The 27,805-nt window shown below is 42.1% G+C and overlaps 1 protein-coding gene across 4 annotated transcripts in view; it reads right to left on the bottom strand.

Annotated features, from left to right (window-relative positions):
• Nucleotides 1-27,805, bottom strand: part of PRKCQ (protein kinase C theta) — a 168,647-nt gene that overhangs the window by 80,605 nt on the left and 60,237 nt on the right. For all 4 annotated transcript variants that reach the window (XM_087857744.1, XM_087857743.1, XM_045812956.2 and 1 more), the window contains exons 5-11: nt 21,490-21,652; nt 20,334-20,365; nt 20,152-20,237; nt 15,514-15,643; nt 12,324-12,433; nt 11,472-11,589; nt 2,916-3,076 (exon numbers count right to left, since the gene is read on the bottom strand). In XM_087857744.1, coding sequence (XP_087713870.1) covers nt 2,916-3,076; nt 11,472-11,589; nt 12,324-12,433; nt 15,514-15,643; nt 20,152-20,237; nt 20,334-20,365; nt 21,490-21,652 — 800 coding nt within the window. The remainder of the gene's footprint in view (nt 1-2,915; nt 3,077-11,471; nt 11,590-12,323; nt 12,434-15,513; nt 15,644-20,151; nt 20,238-20,333; nt 20,366-21,489; nt 21,653-27,805) is intronic.

Here is a 27,805-nt window from a genome sequence, read left to right as displayed (position 1 = left end):
CAGCAATAAAACAACAACAACAACAACAAAAACTGGGTTTAAAGAGTAACTCTGGGAAACAAACTGAGGGCCTCAGAGGGGAGGGGAGTGGGGGACTGGGATAGACTGGTGATGGGTAGTAAGGAGGGCACGTATTGCATGGTGCACTGAGTGTTATACGCAACTAATGAATCATGGAACTTTACATCAAAAACTAGGGATGAACTGTATGATGGCTAATATAACAAAATAAAAATTATAAAAAAAATAAAAAATAAAGAATATGCATGAAAAATTTTTTTAAAAAAGCACCCAAAAAAATAAAATAAAGAGTAACTTCACTTGCTCAAATTCATGGAGCTACTCAGCAGAAAAAAAAAAATCTAATTCCAAATTTACTTTTTCTACTTGATTTCGTGAATCTTATATGAAAGGACACCAGATGGCATATAATGGAGAGTTTCTACAACTTTTGCTTTTGCAAATGATGCAGCAACAGACGACTGGCAGTTGTGAGGACACGGCATTTGGACACAGAAAACTCCAGCTTGGGTCTCTCTTCACAGAGCTTTACTAGCTGTGGGAATGTGGGCAAACCAATTAACCTCTCTGGGCTTCAGTTTCCCAATGTGTAAAAGAGAGAATTGGCATGACATTCTCCAACTTGCAGGACCATTGTGAAAATCAAATGAATACCACGTGGGAAAGTGATTTGGAAACTCCAAAATGCTCTCTAAATGACAGTTATTAAGAATACTCGTCATTTGTTTCTTGACTTTTAGGGAATGTCAAAGTCAATGACACCAAACCAGTACTGAAAATGCGTGTGTCCGTATTTAAAATAATATGGCACAGACATACGGCTTTGGGGTGGCTGGCTTGATAGAGGGCATAGAACTTATATGAGAATGCAGGTAAATGGATGATGTGCATATCCCCACAAAACAATGCTATTTTTTTTTTCTGGACCTCAAAGTAAATTGAGAATAAGAATACAGAGGCTACCATTTTGGTGAGATCCTATGTCCTATCTAGAGCCAAAAGAAAGAAGAAAAAGCAGCTTTGGAGTATTCCCAGTGTTGTAAGAAAGGGAAATATGTCCATCCCATTTTGCTTTGGTGCTTTGTCCTCCTCTCTTTGGGTCCCATGGTTCAGTCTTCTCAGTCTGTAGGGACTCAGGGTCCTGATAGCAAGGGGCATACTGCTTTGGACAAAGAACAGGGGATGCCTGAGGCTCTCAGTTGTCCCTTGGGATATTTTACTAAGGCTTGTAGGTTTAACATAATGTCTTTCTTCTTAACCTTGTTCAAATATAGAAACCCACATGGGAACAAAGAAAGATAAACATTTCATTAACAATTAAAAGTGCTCTTTTGGTAATTGTTTCTTTCAATAAAACATCCCCAAACCAGCCATAAACTAAGAAGCTGAAAAGGCAATTTCCATCTCTATAATGGGCTTTCAATTTTTGGTAACAGGTTATATAATTGCACATTAATTGAGGCTAAATTATAATGAAGACTAGCTATAAAATTGCCTATTAACAGATTAACACCAAATGAGCCTGCTGTGTTTCATATTATTGTGGAAATGAACTAAAAGAATTAATGGATATCAGCTAGTTGGCAGGGCAGAACAGAGTTTGCCAAAAGCAATGCACTGGTGTTTAAATCCAAACCCATTTTGTAGCACGATGTCATTCAGCTGTGGTGATGCTCGGTTGCATTCTAGTTTATTATTAAATAAACCGGGTGAGTTTCCAGCCAAAGTCCGGTGAGCAGGTGTGGAGCATAATGCTAGCTTTGGATGCACTAATTTACAGAATAGCAGTCTCTGGCTAAAATTTTCTAGGAGTTTCATCCAAGAATAAAACAACTGAGAGTGGCATTAATATAGTAGATATCCTTAATATCTAGAATAATCTCAAGGCTCATGTTCCACGGCATCCCTCTCTACATTCATTAGCTTGAAAATTTTTTTCCATCACTGATACTTGCTCGTTAAATTGTTTCATCTCCCTCCTTTTCCTCTTGTCCTTTGTGACTGACAGAGACAGCCCATAACTTGAGTGTGCGGCAGGAAGGATCTAGACGAGGGACTTTCCCCGTGAAACTTTTCTCATGACTCTCAAGCTACAGCTTTGTTATGAACTGAATTGTGTCCCCTCTGAAAAATTTACATGCTGGAGTCCTAAACCCCAGGACCTCACAACGTGACTGTATTTGGAGGCAGGGTCTTTACAGAGGTAATCAAGTTAAAATAAGTTCATTAGGGTGGGCTCCAATCCGGCATGACTAGTGTCCTTATAAGAAGAGGAGAATGGACACAGATACACACAGAGTGGAGATGTGAAGACACAGGGAGAAGATGGCCACTTACAAGCCAAAGAGAGAGACTTCGGAAGAAAAAACCCTACCGACACTTAGGTCTTAGACTTCCAGCCTCCAGAATGGTAAGAAAATAAACTCCTGTTTGAATCACTCAATCTGTGATACTTTGTTACATTTGTCCTAGCAAACTAATACAAGACTGAGGACATTTGATAGAGAAAAAAAAATTGCATTCAAAGTAAAGTAACGCTTCAAGTTTGAGAAGAGAGCAAAAGAGAAATGACCACCAAAAAACCTGTAAGAAACAGAAACTGGCTGAGGCAGGTTCTCATTGCTTTGATGTCCAAATACACCAAACTCATGATTGTGTGGGACGCACATCTTTGAAGCAAAACAGCTTGGGAACAATGATTCCCAGGAAGCAGAGGCCACTACTTTCTAGAGTTCCTGGGTTTCCTTTTTATTCAGACCCCTCTCTACCCTGTCAAAAAGTGCCCAGGAATGTTCTCTCCACACCCACAACCAATTCTGGTCCCAAGAGTTCAGGAGCTTTGCTTTTCAATTTCTCTAAGTTGGTCTGTGGAATTCTATAGTATAGTATCGTACCTTGCCGAAACTTCCTTTCCCCAACATTTTGTGCAAGATAAAATCCTCGATTTTTAGTTTCATATGTACAGATGGTCTTTCTATGTTCGGTTCACGTTCTGGATGATGGCACATTTTCTCCATCTCATCCAAGGGAGACTCCCAGGAGATTCCCTGAGGCTCTGAAAACAGCAAGCTAGTGGTTAAAAGTAAACAAGAAACAGTGGAGGACCATTCTAGTTATCCGGAGAGAACACTTTCCCTTCCACTTCCCACTCTGAGGCTCCATTCACAAAAATGGGAAGAAAGATCCCCTGTGAGCCTGGCATTTGGGGCATGAACTCTATCTCTTATCTACCCAACAAACTGGGAGAAATTTCATATTAAGAAACATATTTGAACTAGCAAATGATCATATATGCAAAGCAAAGGAGCACTTTAAATCATGTCAAATCATGGAACATAGATTTTCACCAAATTTGAGGATAAATGGTTCTCAGCTATTTACATGGCTCACGAGCACAGTGGAATCACGTGATGTCGCATGTGAGGGACGAGGAAGCGGAAAGCGGACTGATGGAGATCTGAATTGCATCATCTCTCACTGTATTCAAGTCAGCCAATTCGTTCCTCACCCAATGCCAGAGGAAGTGCAGAAAACTTTTTTAGAAACTTTCTCCCACCCCCCCTTATAATACTTCTTCTCTTTTTTATTGAAATATATTTGACACATCATATTGTGTTAATTTAAGGTGTACGACACGTTGACTTGATACATTTATATATTGTGATATGACTGCCATTTTACAACAGGACCTTTATCACATCACATAATTTTGTTTCATCTTTGTGGAAGGAATAATGACATTTCTCTCACATTCAATCTCCAGATTTACCTTTTATCTTCTCCCTCAGTCCAAGGAAAATAAATACAGGTATCCCCCATGTTCTGAAAGTTCGCTTTTCCACTTCGCTTTTATGAAAGATCTACATGACTACCTGTTTTTGCTAACCGAAAAAAAAAATCTGGAGAGGATTTTCTTTTACAGAAAAAAGAAAAGTGCAAATACTATTCAGCATTAGTTTTGAAGCAATCCAGCAGAGGCAGCGCCCCTGAGCTCTCGGCAGCTCAGCATCCAGCATCCAGAGCTCTGAACTGTGTGAGCATCTGTGCTCGATGTCGAATATTCTAGCAACACGTGTTCTAAGCTATTAGAAAAGCTTGAGGTGATTTCTTGGGTCTGGGAATACTCAAAAATTGTTCTATATAAATTAACAGTAATTGCTTCTTTGCTCTATGCCATTGGGGCCTACAAAAGATTTCACGGGGCCTCATGGGGAAGATGGCGGAGAAGGAGGAGCCTGAGCTCACCTCACTCCATGAGCACAACCAGGTAACAGCTACATTTAGGCACTAACACTGAAAATGACCTGAGGACTGGCAGAACAGACCTTCCACAGTGGATTACAGACAGGAAGCCACATTTAAAAGGCTAGGACGAGTAGAGAGGCAGTTGGGAACAAACCCCTGTGAGACTAGCCACAAATGGGAGGGACACCACAAGCACAGAGAAGCCAGAGGATCATTTGTCGCCCCTGGCATGGGGGCCTGCACTGGGAAGACAAATCTCAATAATATTTGGCTCTGAAAACCAGTGGGGCTTAAAATTGGGAGCTCTAAAAATCAGCAGCCTTAACTCTGGGGACAGCAGGAGGGTGACAGGAAGCCGAGTCCCTACGATACAGAATGTAAAGAACCACCATGACAACTTGGCCCAAGATGGCACGGAAGCAGCAGTTTAAAAAAATGCCTGGGGTATACGTGAAGGAGATCTATGGATTAATCTTAGAACGTGTGCTGGAGGGTCAGGGATCTTCAGGGGATTTTTCTGGGAACAAAACTGTTGGTGGGCACTGTTTCTCTTCCCCTTCCCAAGCCTAGATGGCCAGCCGGTTGTGAGAGCCAGCTACCTTGCTAGCACCACCTGCCCTGCCACAGCCATCACCGTGGACCTGCCCCATTCAACCTGCCCACTTGAGCAGACATCTCTCCAGAGCAGTTCTTGCCCCACCACACCCCACAGGAAATGCCCATAGGGACCAGTACCATTCCGAAGTGACTCCCCATCTGGGGAGTAGGGGAGATAACTTCACACACCAGTGCACCCCTCTTTCCAACAACTCAGTCTCAGCTCGCTGTGCAGGGAGCAATCCCTGCCCCTCAGGGTACCAGCAGCTGTGGCAGAAAGGCTAACTCTAGATAGGCTGACTGCTGGCCCCGTCCACCAACAACCCCACAGTGGCTTCAGACAGGCCTCTCAACAGCTTGGGGAAGAAACCCTGCCCTGAGCACCCACAGCAGGCAAAGTGGGTCCGTGCAGCCTGCTGGACTGAAGGTAATTATGGTTCAGCCTCCCCAGTAGGGTACATGCAGCCCACCCAGGGATAACTCTAGAGCTCCTGATTCTGATGACCAGGGCATCGCACTTCATGACACCACAAGACTTCTTCTCATCAAGGCCACTACTTTCAAGACCAGGAGATGTAGTGAATTACCTAATACACAGTAGCAAACACAGATAGACAAAATGAGACTGATATCTCAAATGAAAGAACAAGACAAAATCACAGTGAAAGAGCAAAATGAAATGGAGATAAGTAATTTCCTTGATAAAGAATTCAAAATAGTCGTCATAAAGACATACCCCGGACTTGAGAAAACAGTGGATGATCTCAGTGAGAACTTCATCAAAGAGAGAGAAAATATAAAAAAAGAACCAGTCAGAGCTGAAGAATACAGTAACTGAAATAAAAATACACTAGAGGGAATCAACAGGAGGTTAGAGAATGCAGAAAAACGGATCGGCAATCTGAAAGGGAGCGTAATGGAAAGCAACCAAGCGGAACAGCGAAAAGAAAAAAGAATAATAAAAAACAAGAATAAGTCAGGGAACTCAGCAACACCATCAAGCATAATAACATTCGCATTGTAGGGATCCCAGAAGGAGGAGAGAGAAAGGGGGACAGAACATTTATTTGAGGAAAGAATAGCTGAAAACTTCCTTAATCTGGGGGAAAAAATAGGCATTCAAGCCCAGGAGGCACAGAGAGCCCCAAACAAGATGAACCCAAGGAGGTCCGCAACAAGACACATAATGATGAAAATGGCAAAAAGTAATGACAGAGAGATCTTAAAAGCAGCAAGAGAAAACAGGTACAAAAAGGGGAAACCCCATAAGGCTATGAGCTGATTTTTCAGCAGAAACTTTGCAGGCCAGAGAGAGTGGCATGGTATATTCAAAGGGTTAAAAGAAGAAAACCTGCAACCAAGAATAGTCTATCCAGCAAGGTTATCATTCAGAATAGAAGGAGAGATAGCAAGTTTCCCAGACAAACTAAAATTAAAGGAGTTCATCACCACTAAACCAGCTTTATAAGAAATGTTAAGGGAAATTCTTTAAGTGAAAAGAAAAGGCCATAATTAAAAGAAAAATGAAAGAAAAAAAATTTCACTGGTAAAAGCAAAGATATATTAAAGGTAGTAGATTAATTACTTATAAAGCCAGTAGTGGTTAGAACACAGAAGTAGTAAAATCAATTACATCTATAAAAATTAGTCAAGGTAGTCACAAAATAAAAATATGTAAACTATGACATCATATACGTAAAATGTGGGGAGGAGTAAGAATTTAGTGTTTTTAGAATGTGTTTGAACTTAAGTGACCATCAACATAATACAGATGCTGTGCACAGAAGATGTTACATATGAACCCAATGGCAAACACAAACCAAAAAACACAAAAAATAAAAAGGAAGAAATCCAAGCATCACACTAAAGAAAGGCATCAAATCACAACGAAAGAGAGTAATGGAAGAAAGAAAAAAGAAAATAGAAAAAAACTACAAAAACAGCCAGAAAACAATTAACAAAATGGCTGTAAGTACACACCTATCAATAATTACCTTGAAGGTAAATGTACTAAATGCTCCAATCAAAAGTCGTAGGGTGGCCGAATGGATAAAAAAACAGGACCCATCTACATGCTGCCTACAAGAGACTCACTTCAGACCTAAAGACACACAGAGACCGAAAATGAAAGGCTGGGAAAACATATGCCATACAAACAGTAGCAAAAGAAAAAAACAAGAAAACCCAAAAAACCAAGGCTGGGGTAGCAACATTTATATCAGACAAAATAGACATTAACACAAAGACTGTATCAAGAGACAAAGAAGGGCACTAGGTAATGATAAAGGAATCAATCTAACAAGAGGACTTAAAATTGTGAATATTATGCACCCAACATTGGAGTACCAAATTATATAAAACCAATATTAACAGATGTAAAGGGAGACATGGACAGGAATACAATAATAGTAGGGGACTTTAATTCACCACGTTCATCAATGGATAAATATCCACACAGAAGAGCAATAAGGAAATGGTGGCTTTGAACAACATATTAGAGCAGATGCACGTAACAGATCTACACAGAACATTCCATCCCAAACAGCAGAATACACGTTCTTCTGACGTGCCCACGGGACATTCTCCCGAACACATCACATGTTAGGCCACAAAAAAGTGTCAATAAATTTAAGGAGACTGAAGTCATATCAAGCCTCCACTCTGGCCACAGTGGTATGACACTGGAAATCAATTACAAGAAAATAATCTGGAAAAAACATGAACACATAGAGCTAAAGGACATGCTCCTAAACAACAATGGATCACCAACTCAAAGAGGAAATCAGAAAATACATGGAGACAAATAAAAACAAAAAGTCAATGATCTAAATCTTTGGGCCACAGCAAAAGCAGTTCTAAGAGGGAACTTTATAGCAATCCAGGGCTACCTCAAGAAATAAGAAAAATCCCAAGTAAACCACCTAACCTTGCACCTAAAGGAGCTAGAAAAACAAAAACAAATAAAGCCCAAAGATAGAAGGAAGGAAATAATAAAGATTAGAGAAAAAAATAAATGAATAGAGACTAAAGAGCAATAAAAAAGATCAATGAAACCAAGAGATGGTTCTTTGGAAAGGTAAACAAAATTGATAAAGCTTTAGTCACAATCAGCAAGAACAAAAGAAGATTCAAAATCAAATGAAGGAGAAAAACCACCTTCAGCACAGATGTACAAAGGATTATAAAAAAATATTACGAAAAATGGAATGCCATCAAATTGGACAACCTAGAAGAAATGGATAAATTCCTAGGTACTTATTCCAAAACTGAATCTTGAGGACGTACAAAATCTGAACAGACTGATTGATTCCTAGTTACCAAAGTGAATCAGTCATCAAAAACTCCCAACAAAACTCCAGGACCAGACGGCTTTCCAGGGGAATTCTACTAAACACTTAAAGAAAAGTTAATGCCTATTCATCTCAAACTATTCTAAAAATACTAGAAGAAAAACTTCCAAATGCATTCAATGAGGCCAGGATTACCTTGATACCAAAAACCAGACAAAGATGCTACCGAACAAGAAAGAGATCTCTGATTAACTTAGGTGCAAAAAGCTTCAAAAAATATTAGCAAACTGAATTCAGAAATACATTAAAAAAAATCATTCACCACAATCAAGTGGCTTTTATTCCAAGGATGCAAGAGTAACTCAATATTTACAAATCAATCAATGGGACATACCGTATTAACAAGAGGAGAGAGAAAAACCACATGGTCATCTCAACAGATGCAGAAAAGGCAGCTGACAAAATACGACAATCGTTCATGATAAAAACTCTCAACAAAGTGGGTTTAGAGGGAACACGTCGACGTAATAAAGACCACAACCGACGAATCACAGCTAACATCATACACAATGATGAAGAGCTAAAAGCTTTTTCTCTGAAATCAGGACAAGATAAGGATGTCCACTCAAGCCACTTTAATTCCACACAGTACTGGAAGCCCTAGCTGCAGCCATCAGAAAAGAGAAAGGAATAAACACCATCCAAATTGATAAGAAATAAAACTGTCACTATCTGCAAATGACATATTATATTTAGAAAACCCTAAAGACTTCACCAGAAAACTATTAGAACTAATGAAAGAAAAGACAAGAAATGCAAAATTAGTATACAGAAATCTGGTGCATTTCTATAGACTGATAACAAAGTAGTGGAAAGAGAAATTAAGAAAACAACCCCATTTACAATTGCATCAAAAAGACTAAAATACTTAGGAATAAACTTAACCAAGGAGGTGAAACCTGTTCTCTGAAAACGATAAAACATTTATTGAAGGAATTGAAGATGACAAAAACAAGTGGAAAGATGTGCTGTGCTCATGGATTGGAAGAATTAACATTGTTAAAATGTCCATCCTACCCAAAGCAATCTACAGATTCAGTGTAATCCCTATGAATATACCAACAGCATTTTCCACAGAACTAGGACAAATAATATTAAAATTCGTACAGAATCACAAATAACCTTGAATAGCCAAAGCAGTCTTGAGGAAGAACAACAAAGCTGGAGATATCACAATACCAGATTTTAAGATACACTACAAAGCTATAATAATCAAAACAGTTTGGTACTTGCACAAAAACAGACATACAGATCAGTGAAACAGAACAGAGGGTCCAGAAATAAACCCATACCTACATGGTCAATTAATTTGACAAAGCAGGTAAGAATATACAATGGGAAAAAAACAGTCTTTTCTTTTTTTTTTCAAACAGTCCTTTCAACAAATGGTGTTAGGAAAACTGAACAGCTATGTGCAAGAGAACAAAACTGCACCTCTTTCTTACACCATACACAAAAATAAACTCACAGCAGATTAAGACCTAAGTGTGAGACCTGAAACCATAAAACTCCTAAACGAAGACACAGGCAGTAATCTCTTGGACATCGGTCTTAGCAACATGTTTATGGATATGTCTCCTGGGCAAGGGAAACAAAAGCAAAAATAAACTATTGGGACTACACCAAAATAAAAAACTTCTGCACAGCAAAGGAAACTGTAAACAAAACAAAAAGGCAACCTAGTGAATGGGAGAAGATGTTTGCAAAAGATATATCTGGTAAGAGTTAATTCTAAAATATATAAAAAACTTATATAACTACACACACACACACACACACACACACACACACACACACACACACACAAATCTATTAAAAAACGGGTGGAAGACCTGAGCAGACACTTTTCCAAAGAAGACACACTGATGACCAACGGACACATGAAAAGATGTTGAACATCAGCAATCATCAGGGAAATGCAAATCAAAACCACAATGAGGTATCAGAATGGCTAGTATCAAAATGACAAGAAATAACAAGTGTTGGCAAGGATGTAGAGAAAAAGGAGCCCTTTTGCATTGGTGGTGGGAATGCAAACAGGTGTAGCCACTGCGGAAAACAATATGGAGGTTCCTCAAAAAGTTAAAAATAGAACTACCATATGATCTGGGATTTCCACTACTGGGTATTTACCTAAAGAAAATGAAAACACTGATTCAAAAAGACATATCTGTTCCTATGTTTATTGCAGCATTATTTACAATAGCCAACACACGGAAGCAATCCTAGCGTCCATCCATAGATGAACGCACGAAGAAGATGTGGTGTACATACAATGGAATATTACTCAGCCCCAAAAAGGAATGAGATCTCGCCATTATGACAACAGTGGATGTGGAGGGTATTATGGTAAATGAAACAAGTCAGGCAGAGAAAGACAAATACCATATGATTTCACTTATAGGTGGAATCTAAAAAACGAAACCGAACCAAACATTCTTAAATATAGAGAACTGGTAGTTGCCAAAGGAGAAGTGGGTGGGAGAAGCAGGTGAAACAAAGGGGATTAAGAGGTATAATCTTCCAGTTACAAGATAAATAAGTCACAGAGCTGAAAAGTACAGCATAGGGAATATAGTCAATAATATTGTGGTAACATTATATGGTGACAGGTGAACATCAAGTAATATACAAAATTGTTGAATCAAGATGTTGTACACCTGAAAGTTAGCAATACTGTACATTAATTATACTTCAATTAAAAGAAAGGTTTCACAGAAATACTATACTTTAGGATAGTTGGGAAAACCTACATTTTATAACGTATGCTGAAATTATTCAGTTCCCAGATTCATGTGGGCCTATCCTCGCATGAATTACTTCCAGAAAGGAGGCTGGGTAAATTTCCATAATGATAAATGTTGAGGCCCCACTATTCTTCCTCTTTCTACGCTTAAATTTCCCAAAAAAAGTCTCCAAGGTGCAGAATAAGATGGTCTCCTGTGGCATCCCCACCACTGAGATTTATGGTAGATTTATTTTGCAAAACCTTATACGGCAACAGGAAGTAACACACTAAAATCCTAAGGAAACATTTGCGGTTCTTTACTCCAGACCTATCCCACTTCTCCCTGCCCCCACTTCCCACACTCTTACAAAGGTTTCCTAACGGGGGCACATTTTGGTTTCACTTCCAAGAAGCAGAAGCTTCTTACCTATCAGACCAGGTAAATAGGGAATTTAAATGCAGAGGACTCAGGTTAAGGTTGACCGAGATTAATGACTGACAATGATTCCACTGAGGGTCAGGGTAGCTACCTTTTTTCCCAGGTGCTGGTACACACGGCAGCTTTGCTTCACCTTTTATGGAGCTCGGGAGACCAATTTCAACTGGGCCTTCTCTGAAGATGTGCTCAGAATCTCTTAAGCAGCGAGCCTAGATTATAAACCAAGAGTCAGACCACTCACGTCCCCACCCACTACTGCTGGGACAGCTCAGCCCACTGCCCTTGGGGACGAGATGCGTTGAAGATTCCTAAATGCATTGGATAAGCAACATTCCGCTTTCCTTCAGCACTCTTGTAGGATCCCATGCCCTGCAAGAGTGCAGAGGTTGTATTTTATGCATGCAGAATACACTCACTTCCTTCATACTTTTCTGGGGGGCTAACTGGTTTCTCCTATGCTGTCTACAGCATTCAGGCACACATAAGAATAAAAGGTCAATGGATGGGAAAAGAGCTTACACAGGCAACACCAAGCCTTCAAGAGGGTTTGTTCTTGGATACGTAAATTCAACACGCCAGCGCTACTGCGTGTGAGTAAACGGCAAGGCCAAAGTTGCCCTGGACTCCGTGTTCTGTGCGTATTTTCGGGATGATTCTAGCAAATCTATAGGTATAAAGCTCGTAATGAATCCTCAGTCATTTTAATGAATTGTTTCTGCCCCTGCTCATTCCACAGAATTTAAGGTCTTACAAAGATCTATGCTGTTCCGATGCATGACACACATAAATATCTCGAAGTGGGGATATGCGCATGCGGATGAAACTCAGAGGCAGGACAGGTGCTAGGAAGACTCCAGGTTGTCCCACAGCTTAAAGGGCAAAAGGACCGGAGTAGTCCTTGCTGAGTGGAAATGGCAGGAACTCAACCTAAAACCCCTCCTACCTGCTGGGTGCTCTCAATCATTGCCAGTGCCTCAGCCATCAGCTTCTGGTTTATGCCACAAAGGTTGGCCACCTTTGTCTGGCATCTGTGATGTACGTTCATGCCACATGCTGAAAAGGAGAGAGAGACGCTGAGCCAGGGCAACGGAACTCAGGGCGCGGACTTTGCACAGGACGGTTTTAGGTATGCGTATGTTGAGGAACAACTGGCAAATCCCTAGAGCCTTCTTCCCAGCAGCAGACACTGCATACACGTGAATTAGGGCCATGCTTTCCTGATGCCACTACGCGTCCCCCTCCCCTTCCCAAGACTACCCGCACAGACCAGACGTTCCTTGATGTGATGCTGGGGAATGACTCCCACTGGCGGCAGAGCCAGAGCCTTGCTGGCGGGGGAGGAAGGCTGCTGTCAGTCTGCACTGACACTGCGCCCCTGCTAAGACAAGCATGAGGCTGGCTCTCTCTGGAGGAAACGTGCAAGGCTGGGATGCAAGGTGATTTACTCGCACTCCGGACTGGAGCCCAAGCATCCCCTTTCCCTCGTGGACTGCAAGAAGCTTCTCTCCCCTGTAGGTTGAAGCCCGGGGTGCAGCCTCAGCCCGCAGAGCTGACATGGAAATGGTGGGGGGTGGTCTGTGCTTAGGGGCGGGAGTGGGAGGACACAAAGTGGCCTGGAGACCTCAGCCTCACCAATGGCAGGGTTGGGCTCGTTCCACCAAATGATCTGTACGGACCTAGGATTCTGAGGGAGTATTTGCATTCATTAGTCCTGAAAATAGCACAGTAACGTCCACCCTCCACTCATGGCATCCCACGAGCCTTCTCGGACTGGGGTGTGTGTGCACCTGTGCCTCTGTATACAGACAACTAGAGTATATGAGACATCACTATTACAATGAAAACCTCTAACTTAAGATTCCCGAACGCTGGCTGATAGAATTCTATTCTCAAGTCCTATATCATTCTATCAAGGCCTATTAACAGGGACTGTTAGAAGGCATTAGGCAGGAGAGGCTATAAAACCATGCACTTCACCCTCGCCTGCTTATTCACCCATCTGTATGCAAAGAACGTAGCACAGTGCACGGCATCAAATAGGTACTCAGCAAATAACAGCTTCTACTGCATCGTCCAATTACTTATTCCAATGAGATAAGTTTTAAAATATTCAAGTGACATGTTAGCAGGCTTCAGCCTTTAGTTTTAACTAGCTTAAAACTCAGGTAGTTCCTAATAAAACAAAATAAAATAGCATTTTCTGTGTGAGTATAAACCAGTACTCGTCCCAGCATATACGCGCTGATATGACCCAAATCCATTCTAAGTGCAATCTTCCACATATATCTAAAGTCTTTAGTAACGGTCCTGCTGCTGGGGGCCCACTGCCTTTCTGAATTTAGTATGACTCGCACTGCGCTCGTTGATGCACGCTGAACCCTGGGCTGCCCTCACTGCCTTTCCTTACTTGTTTCCACAAGCCAAAGGGAGGCAGTGAGCAAGGACTGAGCACGAGGGGTTGGAGGTTTCCACTTTGTTTTTTTAACATGGCCGCTGGACCTAAGGTTGTCTCGGACACGCTCGCGTGAGGGCAGGCCCCATTCCCACTCGGATAATGGCACAGGTCTCTGTTACTAACCTATTAGGTGATAACTTGATCTCTGTGAGTGCAAACAGCCCCTGTGGATGATGATTTTCATGGGAATTAAAGTGGAGAGAGAAAAGGACAGAGTCAAGACGAAGGGAGGCCCTAATTTAGGAAGGTGGCTTAGAAGAGAACAAGACAGAAAGAGCAGGGCCAAGGCAGAGGAACAGAGCCCGAAGAGTAGATTGGAAGGGGAGGAAAAGTCAAGGGCATGGGGGGCAAGGACACGGTGATGTCTGCAGGTGTCCACCTTGAGAGCAGAGGGTGCTGGGGAGGAGAGAGAGGGGAGGAGAGGGGAGAGGAGAGGAGGGGTGAGAGGAGAGGGGCTGCCCGGCGTGCAGGAGGAGAGGGGAGAGAGGGAAAGAGAAAGGACCGGGGAGAAAGAATGTTAGGGGGATGGAACAGAGTAGACGTGTGGGCCGTGAAACAATGGCGAGGAACCCTCACGGAGTTCTAAGCTCAGAGGCATCGTCAGGCTGTTGGCACCTTTGGGCAGGTGGGGCCCTCGGGCTCCAGGGCAAAGGGACTTGCTCGGTGAGGGAGACCGGCGAGGACCCGGGGAACCATCAGAGGGGATCTGATTACTCACGCCTGCTTGTTCCGTTCTGAAATTACTTCTTGCCTATGAACTCCTAAAGGTAAAGATACTCCATAGAGTAGTACCAGGCCCACCTGTGTGCTCCCAAAGAGGTGTAGACAGCAAGGTGCACAGTCGTATTGCTGGAGGGATTATTGGGTGAATTTTCACTGCACATGGGTTTTGCCTTCAGTAATGGTTTCAAAACCTAACCCTCCCCGTCTCCACGAAGAGGCCACTCCAGACCCCACCAGACACATGAGCACAATGGGGACGAGGAAGAGAAGGCTGCTGAAGGTGACCTTCACCTTGATCACTTTAAAGATAAGAATTGCAAAAGATTTAGCCAGTGGCATAAAACCAAATGGGGCGGCCAAGAAAAAACACAGTGGCTTCCATATTTAATAATTCAAAACAGAAAGGCCCTTGTTGCAGCAGGATGCCCTCCTTTTCGAATGTCTGTCTGGCCCTGCCTCTGTGCAGGCCTGTCCGTCCAAGTAGATGTGCCGGCCTTACTCCTCCATGGGCCACAGAGGGAATCTTGAGGTGTGAGGGAGAGCGATGGGGGGGGGGGGGGGCATGGCTTGAGCTGCCAGGGTCGGAAGGGGCAGGCCCAGAACACCGGGAAGCAGCAGGGCAGGTCCCAGGGAAGGAGGCGAATGAGGAAAACTACCATCTTCCTTTCTCCCCAGCACAAGGTACAACAGAAGGGTGACAGGTCGGGAGACTTGACATTGAACCTGAACGGTTTGCACTTCTCTGGGATCCCAGGATGATGGTGTTGGGGATGGGAGGAAAAGAACAGCAGTGGGCTGCTGGGAACGTCACGTTCATGACCTCAGGGTCATCCGGACTAGCTGGAGAAGTCAACCCTCTATGCTCCCTCTTCCCCTCGTGCTCTCCATTAAAGCTGCAAAGCCACCCTGGAGGGGTTCCGTACCGGGGCCCATGCTCATTTCCCACTGGACTCACCATCGCACTTGAGTCCTTGCCTGGCCAGGCCCCACAGCAGGGTCCCGCAGTGCTCACAGAAGGTCGGGCTTTTGTAATTGTAGACTTTAAATCTATGCGGCATGTCAATTTTGAACCTCTCCTTGTGGAACTGAAAGAAGGGAGAACGTGTGACCATACGCATGTCCCTGGTTCTCAGCCTCTGGTGTCTTACCACCTACTCTATCATAACCAGCAGAGCACTAAAAACACTGGGACAAGCTGAGCTTTAAGCCATAAGCTTTACTTGTCAAGCCCTACAGCCATGGCCAGAGAAGGCAGGCAGCCGTTAGCTCTTCCAGGCAAGGGGCACGTATGAGATACGCACGCATCACGCGACCAGGGATACGCTGAGGCCTGGGGCATTCCCACAGGTAGGCTAATGTCTTCAGGAAGATGGGACTGGGATTATTTACCTAAATGGCATCTGAGTGAACGCTGCACTGTCCTTTCTATTTTAGTACACATATTTCCTTTTCTTTTTCAACCCAGAACTGGGACTCTAACCTTTGGAAAATGTTATAGAATGCTTCCTCCGGAGAAAACACTGCTATGGGTTTATTAGCGTAAAAGCCTAAGTATGAAGCATTCATAGCTATTACACGTGGACTGGAGGGGGTGAGCGGCAGGTGACAGGTCCTGCCGGGTGCTCGGACAAGTATGTCACATGCATTATCATTTACAGATGTGACATTGCAAATACTCCCTTTGAAGGAGCCTTTATTAGAATCCTCATTTGATAAATGAGGAAGTTAAGCAGCACAGAGAGGGTAAGACACTTGTTTAGGTCACACAGCTAGCAAGCGAGCTGGGACATCTATAAGCCTGAAGACAGAATCACCCTATCCTCTTTCTGTCATTACACTGTCTTCTCTCAAAGTCAATGTGATGAGTTGGGGGATGGGGAGAGGGATGCTGGTGGTTGATATGTTAGAGGATTTTTTGTTTTGTTTTGCTTTCCAGAGTTGAAATTCTCTCCTTTAGCCAAACATAGCACATGAAAAACAACAATAATAAAATCATGAGGCTTGATTCCTGGTTAAGAACACCAATATTCTTGTGTAATATAGAAAGTTTTACTTAAGACTTATAATCTCTGCAGAAGTTTTTAATTAAACAGCTTCTTCGGGAATGCGCACAGCAAAGAAGCCTTTTTCATTAGCAGTGATCTATCCAACATGCCCACCGAGGATGCTGGGAGCATCGGGTCGTGAGAACAGCTGTTTAGAATTGTTGAAACGTTGCTCAGAACTTAGTTTAGCCATTTTCAACCAAGAAAAAATAATTTTCAGATCTCATTTTGTGCAAACATTTCCATGCAAATAGGAACAATTAATGGCGAGGTCCAGGCTGGAAGACGTCTACCTCAAATCTTGACCCCTAGCTCAAAATAGTTCGAGATATGTCTAGAAAAGACTATCGATTCGTACTCTCCAATATGATATTCATGCAGCCACATGGGCCAAGGGAGCCCCCGCGAGATGGTGAAACAATACGTTCTCAGCATAAGATACACACTGGATTCTGAAGACTTTTTATGAGAAAAATAATGTAAACTATCTCCTTAATTTTTAGATGAGGATACCTGAAAATTTTAAATGGCACTTGTGGCTCGCATTCCATTTCCAGGGGATATTAGCCATGGAGGTTAATAGCCATTCCTCTAATCTGTGATTTTCCCGGGAAAGCTGAAGGCATCCCATAGAGAGAGCAGGGAGGCAGACTGGGAGGTGGCAATTTGATTTAAACAAAATGCTTGTCAGAGAAAGACAAATATTGCATGATCTCACTTAAATGTGGAACCCAAAAAACAAAAAAACCCCTACCAAACTCACAGAAAGGGGTCAGGCTTGTGGTTTGCAGAGGTGGGCGGGGGGGGGGATGAGGGTAAGGAGGAAGTGGTGGAAGGTGGTCAAAAGGTACCAACTTCTGGTTATACGATAAATAAGTCCCAGGAATAGAATGTACAGCAAGGTGACCACAGCTAACGCTGCTGTGTGAGATACAGGGAAGGTGTTAGGGGCGTAGATCTTAAGAATTCTCATCACAAGGAGAAACCTTGTTTTCTCTTGTTATGGATCTAAGATGACAGATGTTAGCTGAACCTATCATGGTGATCATTTCATAGTATATGTAAGTCAAACCAGCGCGCTGTACGCCTTAAACTTAGACAGTGATGTTGCTTAATCAATTGGGGGGGGGGGTCTATCACACTGCTCTGGGAGCTGGAGATCTGAAATTTTGTTCCGGCCCAGCTACTCACATCTTAGGTGACTGACTGCAGACGAACTACTTTAACCTCTTTAAGCCTTAGCAGAGCCACTTGTAATAGGAGATTGTCCCCTTCTAACTAAAAGTTAAAAGAAATTCTGCTCTACAAAAACTCAACCAGTTTGCTTTCTCTGTGCCTGCCCCTTGGCTGGAGAAAGTCACACCCCTGGGCAGGCTGGGCCCTCAAACTCAGGTGGCCTTTCCACTGTCCCCGACAATCCTACTGCTCTTCTCTAACCACCTTGCTTTTCCATCCCAAGACAATTCTCTCACAGATCCTTTCTCCTCAAAGCCACTTGCTCCCTTCTCTGTTTCCTTCCCCCAAGCTTCAGATGATACGAAAGTAAACTGTCTAAGGGAAGCGCTCTCATCTGCCTGCCCCCAAATCTACAATCCGCCATCATCTGCATCCATCTTCTCCTCCCTTTCTGTTCCAATTGATGAACCATCCATCTGTCCATTAGACACCCATATCCACAGGTGCTTTAGACCTATCTTCCCCTCTTGCCAAGGGTGGACTTCTTCCTCCTTGGCTGCTTTGGTTGTCGCTTTCTCTCCAGCTTCATCCATCTGTCCTCTCTCTCTAGCTGCGGGAGTATTTCTCTCCCTTGAGTTTCACCTCCTTTCAGTGACTGTTCCACTTCAATGATAATATCAGCACATAAATTGTTTCCACGTCATCAACTCTCAGTAACCCTCTACAATTCTCTGAAATTTCTTGGATCAAGGGCTCTGGAGATCTCCATGTGGTCCTCATTGTTCTCCACATCTTAGCTACACTGAATGCAATTGACCCCTTTGCTCTGGTTTCTGTAACTGCATGAACTCTTAATACATGAAGAGCCGTCTCTGAACTCTTATTCTCAGTCTTTATCACAAGCTCCTTCTCTTCAACCCACCAGGTAACTTCAGATTCCTTTGGGGAATTTATATATTTGGTCTGCTGGCTCCTGTGAATTCCAACTGCATGTAAAATCGTCCACTTGATACCCCCACTTGGATGTACGCAGGCATCTCAGGCTGGACTTATTAAGAACTGAAATATTAATTTCTCCTCCAGTCTTATATGATTATGGTTCTGCCACTTCCCCACTGCTCACGACAGAACCTTAGGCATCCTCTTTATTTCCCTCTCTTTTATTTTCCACATCCAATCCATTGACAAATCCAGTCATTTCTAACAAGGAAATGCCCTGAAAATCTGCTCGCTTTGCTCCACCTCCATTGTTACCATAGTGGTACAGCCATCAGCCTTCCTCCCCCTTGGAGGGACTTCTGCAGTCACCTCTAGTTTCCACGTTCATCCCTCAACCCACAATTTCCCCTACAGCAGTCGCCAAGTGGGCTTCCCACTATAGGTCAAATAAAATCCAACCACTTCTCCAGGGGCTAAAGAAAAACCCATTTAATCTAGGTCCTGCCCAGTTCCCCGACTTTGTATCCTATTCACTCTCTTGCTCTTGCTGTTCCAGCTGCATGGTCTCATTTCAGTTCCTAAAACATTCTGACTCTTTCCCCCTTGGGGCCTTTTCTGTCTGGGGGCTGCTTCCTCCTGCTGTTCATATAGCTGGCTCCTTTCACCCTTAGCTCTCAGCTTAAATGCTCCCTTGGGAGGGTCCCTGAACTTCAGTTTAAGTAGGTCACTCAGTTTTTCTCCATCACCACACCTTGTTGGTTATTTCATATAAATGGAAATGATACAGTGTTGTTTGTTAATTATGTGTTTCCCTAATTTCACAGTAAGGTCCATAAAGGCAAGAGCAGGTCTGTTTTGTGCTCTGTTATCCATTGTATGTGGTATAATATCTTCCATGTATTAGATGCACGCTAATTATCTGTTGAACTTTCCAGCCCTGCTTCCCTTCCCTATGGGGTAACATCTAACCTGTCCCCATGCCATATATCTTAAAATTCAATATGAAAGAGATATTTGCCTCTCAACATAAGAATTATACTTCTGTTACTTCTCATTCTACCCTTGTAAATGCTTACATCTGTATTTAGTCATCATTTGTCTCTATTCCTTAACTGTCACTTGTAGCTATAGATGCCACAAGCGTTGTTCTCATATAATTGACCAATACTGTGTTTTCTGGGCACTTTCTATCATGCTTTTCTGGAAAAGGCAGAGTCATCGATAGTCTTATTATGCTTTTCGTATTTATCCCCAGTTTCAGATCTCAGTGATAACCATTATTGAAGAGGAAAAGGTTTTAGGGAGATTGATATTCATTGATAAGCTTAAGGATTCAAGCTCAGGCAATACTAAAAAGAATTAGTGGGCTTCAAAATTTAATGTTAGGGTAAAATTCTCATATTCCAGACAAAAACAGGAACGTGAACACATACCATGGTTTCTCGGCTATTGATAGCTGATCCCGTGCACTTAGCTATAACTTTATCGATACACTTCTTGTGAATTGCCGCATTACACTCTGAAAAGAAATTATTGCAGCGTAAGATTTTCAGAGGTTAAGGAACAACGAAATAAGAAGAATGAGAATAATACAACAGAAATCCTTCTTACTTACGTCGACACTGGTAGCCTTGTTTGTTCAGACCCCTGTAATAAAGCACATGTCTGATTTACTTGGGTGTTCGAGTCAACAGCAACACCATAAACATGAAAACAAGATCTCATAGCTTCATACTATCACAGAGCATTCACTGATCAGCAGCCCTGGTCTGTTACTGGACAAAAGTGTTAACCCGTATTGTTGGGTTTTGTTTTTTATTTTAAACTGCTCGGTTAAAAGTCTGATAATTAAATAAATGAGGAACTGTTGTTTCTCCTCCCATTTGTGTCTCTTCCAAACAAACACGGAGAGATGAAAATACCTGACCGAAAATGCATCACAGGCTCCTAGTAGCACATTTCCATGTCCTACACTTAAAAATTCATGGTCTAAGCTCAGTCTAGATGAGCAAAGACATCTGTACGATGTGTTGTTTCCTCTTCCTGAGTAACTGAGAATATTTGCAACTACTAAGTTCTTAAGCTTAAGACCCATTCCTGAGTAACACTCACTATTAGAAAGGAAGGCAATTCTAATCATTCAATGAAAACAGTTGGTGGAAATCCATCAAAAGTCTATTTGACCTTTGGATACCCTAGTTAGGGTGGGGTTGTGAGTTGATGGATTCTGAAGTAGCCCAAAGAAAAGAGCACCCCACCAAGAGACGAGGAGGCTGAGACTGGAGACAGGAGCCATTTCAAGTCTCTGCAGTCCCATCACCTTTGCTATGTGCTTACTGAGGCTTGAACTGATCTCTGTGTCAGGGCTGCTAAGACGCCCAGGAGCCCTGTAAACATCTAAAGCCATTAGCTCCAATGCAAAAGTGTTGCATTTTGCACGCATTAGTACCAGCACAGTTGGGCTATCAAGGTGGCAGAAGTTTCAACTGTAAAACTGTGCCAACAGTAAAGATGTTTCCCTCTTCTGTCCTTCTCTCAGTGGCCCCCATTTAATCAGAAGCTGAAGTTCTTGAAAACTTTTTCTGCTGCAGCTGGCTTCCTGGCCCTATAGGAGTCACATTATGAAAATATTGTACAGAATCCCACTCTTTAAGCCTCATCCTTCCATGCAGTGCACACTCCCGGGGTGGAGCATGCTGGGCCTGACAGGTCGAAAGGACCTGACAAAATGCGTAAGCTGAAGCCTGGAGTCAAATGCCACTTTACTGTACCAGACAAACTCATGGCAGACGGAGCAAAATGTGGGTTGTGGGAAGAAGGTGGCGGTGAACTCATGGCACTTGACGTGGTGGACTTTGGCCTGTTTGATGGCCCCTCGGCGGTGATGCAAAGCAAAGAAGCCTTCAGTCTCAAACTCACTCATGTCCTTTGTGTCTGTAGGAACAGGACAAGGGACAAAGTGGGTGGAGGGGGGATGGGGAGAGGGGGAAAGGATGGAGACAGACAAGTAATTAGGCAAGCATTGAAACCAGTAAAATCCCAAGCACTTATTAAGGTTGGTATAGCATTAAGCTTCTTTAATTCTGTAATACAGAATTATCCTAGGCTGTATTACTACACAGTTGAAACAATGGGGTTAGATTCCTGGCTCAATCCCTCCCTCCTCGCTGACTGTGCTGAGCTATCCTCTTTCGGTTTTTAAAACCAGAGGTCAGGACTTTCAAAGTATTTATCAACCTCTCCTCTTCACTGTCGATGATGAGTCAGCCAGAAAAAGCAGGAAGTGGTAAATACTTTTCTGCCTATAATTCTAGAGAATAATGTGGTTACTGACAGCAACTTAGAAACAGCACTTTTTTAAATTTCCCAGGATGCTTTAGGTCTGGTTGTTTATGGGCAGGGTCCGGTAGACTGAGGGGAGCTGGCCAGACTTGGGTGTGAGGGCAAAAGAACTTTGGGAAGTTGTTTATGCTCTGGTCCCTCATGTCCACAGGAATCAGGTGCACCAGCTGTATGCTTACAGACTACACCGGTCAGTGTGGAAGAAGCCAGAAATTAATAGATGACTGCAACTGTTTTTTAATGTCTAGGTAATCCCGGATGTTATCTAGTCATCTGCATCAAGTCGTCACATTCACATTTCTTCGGTTCGCTCTGGTCTCAGGATATTGGTGAAGGTACGATGGTAGTCACTGTCCAGAGTGCCCCATGCCCAGATAACATCTTTCTAAAAGGCTGGTAGAATTCTGAGAATACTAATGATTCCCTGAAGCCCAGACCCAAAGAAAACACACAAAAGCAAGGCAGTCATGGTTCAAAAGCATGATGACAACTCCGGCATGCAAGAGAGAATAAAATGGTAAGCAAGAAGTAAATATAAAAAACTATCCTTATAAAATAAGGATAATGAATTCAGTGATTATAACTTCTAATATTATAATTTTAAATAGTTTGAAAGTATCTTAGATTATTTATATTTCTTATATTTTTACAAGTAGAAAAATGGAGGTTTAGCAAGAATAAGAGGCCTATATTTCATAAATATAAAGAGTTAACAATATTTAAATGGAATTACTTCCACTCCAGATAAGCGGCGGCGGAGGTGTGACAACACACTTGAGACAAACGTCCCTGCCAAGGTACTTTATTTTCCATATCCTTAATCGTGGCCAGGCTAGACACACATTGGGTAGATAAAGGGTGGGAGGCGTGTGGATGGGAACCTCTCCCCTAGGAACCAATCCAAGTCCCAGGCCTCATATTATGACTAACGTCTTCTCTACAGTGGTCCACAGGTCTGTTCTATGGCAACTCCAAACTCTCAGATAAAGAGCATTCTGAATAACTCTAAAAAGTTCCACAGATGAGACATAATACTTTGCCTAATACTTTAGGTAATGTAGGTCTTTTTATATAGAACTGAGCTAGAAATAAATTAGGTTTGGCGAATGAGGGGTTGAATTCAGGGTCACTGAGGCAACTGCTGTTTTCTGCAAGTTCTGGTATAAGCAGATCTATTCACAACTTGTGACAAGTGTGGTACGTGGCTTGTCAGTAAGATCTGACTCATTTCTATTTTGGTCCATATGAAATGAAATAAAGTATAAAATTACTTTTAAATTCAGGCAACAGAAGTAAATTATTCTGGGAACCCTAACTGTATTACTGCAAAAATTATATATAAATGCTCAGATGATATAGATATATATATATCATCTGAGCATTAAACTATAATACTGTAATACTATAATACTGTAAATTTTTTTAAATGTCAGAAAGTGCTAGAAATACATTTATTCCCTTGGGCCTTCCTTTGATTTTCTTTATCCTCTAACTATTTTGATCATTACAGGAGAGCAACTATATAAAAACTCAGAATTTCTTGAATTCTTCGGTATTATATTGTTGTTGTTGTTTTTTTTTTCTGAAGTAATTTGCTCCTCTGTTTATCTGTTGGGTTGAATAAGTTTATCGGGTTTTGTATGTTTGGTTATTTCTTTTATAGTAATGTCTCCTAATCTATTTAGCCTAACCTATCACTTGTTTGTAATCAGTCAACCACAGATGTTTCCTGGGCAGCTCTGAACGAACCACTAGGCTGAGCGTTCTAAAGAAATATGAGATGTTATCCTTAACTTCCGAGTGGCTAACAGTCAAGTCAGGAAGACATGGCACTCACACAAAGAACAGTATGTGATGGTTTGGAATAGACATGGAGATATGTACACCCATATTTTTTGAGGTAGTGAAAGGAATTACAAAAGAGACCACAAAGAAGCAGCTAAAAAAGTAAGAAAAAAACTTAAATCGTATCACACTGGTTAAGCCAAGAAACAAGGAGTTTTTCAGCATTGGTATAGAGATGTCAAGAGAACTGCAGGCTAAGAAAGAGAAATTTGTTTTGAGGAATCATACTCTTGAAGAAAGCAACTTAGCAGACTAGTCAAAATATAAGCCAGACGCAGGGTAGAAAAATATTTTTTTCCAGACTGGATAAGATGGCCTAATTCGGTATGTCTTGGCAATGAGGTGGAAACCAAAGAGAGGAGGAAACATTGAAGATGCTACAGAGGTTATGGTACATAGCTGCTAGGAATGTGGGGCAGGAGACCAAGAAAGGGAGGGACTGCCTCTGAGGCAAAAGAGCAGGAAGCAAGTGTAGGGAGCAGCAGCTCTCTCTCAAGTACAGAGACAGACAGAAGACAGAGTCTTTCCCAGCTAAACTGGGGGCAAGGCCAAACTCCAAAAGTGAGAGAAGAATGAGATACTCTTAGAAACTGAGTAGTATGGGAATTTTGGGAAGAGCCACTGTATGGGAAACAAAAGAAAACAAAAGGAATTTCTAAATGCTAGGATGAGTCTGACTGAATAGTTCAATGAACATTTATTAAGTACCTCCTATATACCTAGCATGCAACCTGGTGCTGGAGTTAAAGAGACAAAGAAGATGTGGTTCAGCATTGCCTTCCTGCAAGAAATTTAGAGTCCACAAAGAAGGACAATCATTGTTGTAAAAGTCAGAACAGTAATAGTCACAGGACGCTATGTGACCAGAGGTAAAGAAACTAGGCAGGTATAGATAGGTGGAGGTGAGAAAAAGAAGAACGTTGGACAAGAAAGGTACTAAAATATGATTTCTGGGCTGGGTTTTGAAGAATAAATAACTTCTACCAACGTGTGGGAGAAGGTCTGGTGGGGAAAAGCAAAAGATGTTCTCTCTAGATGGAAGAGAATGTACAAAGGTACATTCAGATAAGGTCCTGAGGATGTGTGTACTGCCAGAGTGTGGAAGACGAAGCAGAAAACATCAGTGGTCACACACAGAAGATGTGTAGGTATCAAGTCAGTTTGAACATTTTCCTGTAGATAATTTGCAAACACTGAAAGGCTGTAGGCAGGGACAAAGGAACAGAAGCATGACATATTCAGAACAAAGTTTATATAGTGTATTCTGGCAACCATGTAGGAGAATGCTTGGGATTTGGTAAGAGGTAATGATGAGGAGGCAACACGCGCAGAAACTGTTGGATTAATGTGGGAGGTCAAGAAAAGGGAGGCTATAAAAGCTACTTCCAGGTTTCTGGGTGGGTGGAGTACTAATTAACCGAGATAGTGAGCACAAAAGGAATAGGTTACTGAAAATGGTGAGTGTAACTTTGGACATATTGAATTTACAGTAACTGTAGGAAATCTACTTGGAGAGATCCACTAGGTTAAGTATATGAGTCTGGAACATCAGAACATTATCTACCAGCAACAGTTTGTAATGGACTCAGCTGGATGGCTTTTTCTAGCAAAGCCTTGGAGAAGGAGAGGGAAGAATGCAAGGTTTGGAGATGAGAACATTTTTGGCAGAAGAGGGCGCTCATGACAGCAGAGTGCTGGAAAGGGCTACGGACTTCAGGCAAAGTGGGGAGTCAAGGCTACACACGGGCTAACAAAAGGTATAAAGAAACCAGATTAGGGTAGATTCCTGTAGCTAGTGGGTGAAAGAGAGGACAGAATTGACAGGGGAGGAGGATGAGCTCTGAGAAAGAAAGGTCTGACTCTCCACTCTTGACAGTGGAGAATTCCAAGTGACAACCTATGGTATCACTGCAGGTTTTTGAATGGATAAAGAAAAGTCTAGGAAGTTGTCAAAATATGAGATGGGAGTGAACACTAAAGCTACCAAGAGTCATGGTAGGAGAGTGGAGGAAGAAGACAAAGTAATCTACCACAGAAATCACAGAACGAGGATTTCGAAAGAGAGAGAATGGAGTGATTTGTATGTGGAGAGCAATAGCCGTTTGCTTCCCTGTAGAGTAGAAAAATATTGATGTTTCCATAAAAGAGGGGTATGGGAGACCTGACATTATCGTAAATGTTATCTGAGACTGAATCCTGTATCCTCTCCCCAACTGATTTCTCTTCCCATACCTCCTATTCCTACCACTCCTACTATCATTGTCCTAGTACAACTATTTTAAGGACTATCATCAACACTTTTTCCCTTCACTCAACTTTCATTTTTAAAGAATTATAAAGTTCTTCAACTATGTACTCATAACGGGCATCCCTTTCATCTACACTGCCATGAAATCTTGTTTTCTTTTGGGCTCTTTCTTTTATTTCATACCTATAACCACGCCCCAAGACCAGGTTCCCATCACCTCTCCATTGCTAAAATGAAATTTTATAGGCTCTCTCTATATGCAGTCTATTTCCCTTTCCAGATCTGTCCCACATTCCTTCAGAAGCAATTTCCCCCAAACACTGCTTTCATCATATCATGAGCTGCTCAAGAATGGGACTGTGACTCCTTGTTTGTGACTTTCCTAAGTCTACACACTCCTCTCGCCTAGTTTCCAAGTCCTCCAAGATCTGCCTTAGATTTCTCATTGTGGTTTTAGCAGGGGCCCTCTGATCTGTCTAGACTGGTCTTCTTACAATTCTGCATCCATTTATATTTTTGCTCAAATCTTCATGTTTTCCTCCTAGAAAGCTATCCCTCTTGTCTGCAAATTCAACTCTGCCTATCCCTCAATGTCCACTCTATGGAATTTTCTGGAATGAAGGCAACCCATACTGATCTTGGTCAATCAGTATTTATGTGGTTTAGAACTAAATTCTTCTCCAATTGTTTAGTCTGTACCATTTCTCCAATCTAGGCTTAAGTTCCTCGAGAATGAGAACTCGTGTCTTGGTTTTCTGAATCCTTCTGAAAACTACTTCTTATATATAATAATATCCTTAACATAGAATGATATCCTATGCTTCTTGTCATCAATAAAGAATTTTCTAGTTGGGCTAGACCACAAAGTTGTTTGTTAAAAATTAGAGCTTTTAGATACATAAAAATTTAGAAATAGAGTCCCAATTTGGGTCTACATACAAAAAAATTTAAACATGACAAAATTTTTTCCTAAAAAAACCCCAAAACTTCCTGGATTTGTGTACTTCCTATCTGTGAAATACCATCGTTTTCACGCCACCTGAATGTTCTCTCTCATTCGAAGAGAAAATTTAAGTTTCGAAGCAATAAGATAAATATCCATGAAATTGTTTCTCAAAGCAGTGGTCTTTAAACCATTTACCCAAAATACTTGGCATTCTCATGGAAGATTTCCTTCAATTTACACTAGACCATGTTTTGAACTAAAAGAACATCCTTCCTCTTCCTGAGGAAATTCAGCACTGCTGGCATTATCATTTAGGCCAGCACTTTCCTTATCATGTAAGCCTCGTTATTCAACTCTACAACCGCTCTATCATTCGGCCAACTCGGAAGGAGTACGATGCCGGGGCGCCTGGGTGGCTCAGTCGAGTAAGTGTCTGCGTTTGGCTCAGGTCATGATCCCAGGATCTGGGGACCGAGTCCTGCATCGGGAACCTGCACAGTGAGGAGCCTGCTTCTCCCTCTCCCTCTCCCTCTGCCCCTCCCGCTGCTTGTGTGCTCATTCTCTCTCTAATAAATAAGTAAATAAAATCTTTTTTAAAATGGTACAATGCCATGTTCCATGTATGCAGAGCCTCCATGAGATAAAGTTCAGATTGTACTGGTGCTTTTTTCTTTAAAAAAAAAAAAGTCTTTATTATGGGAATTTT

Source organism: Ursus americanus, chromosome 31 (genome assembly GCF_024610735.1).
Source record: "Ursus americanus isolate L20-20 chromosome 31, mUrsAme1.1.p, whole genome shotgun sequence".
NCBI classification, from domain to species: domain Eukaryota; kingdom Metazoa; phylum Chordata; class Mammalia; order Carnivora; family Ursidae; genus Ursus; species Ursus americanus.
Note: the sequence above shows the minus strand (reverse complement) of the source record. Positions and strands in the feature narration are given on the sequence as shown.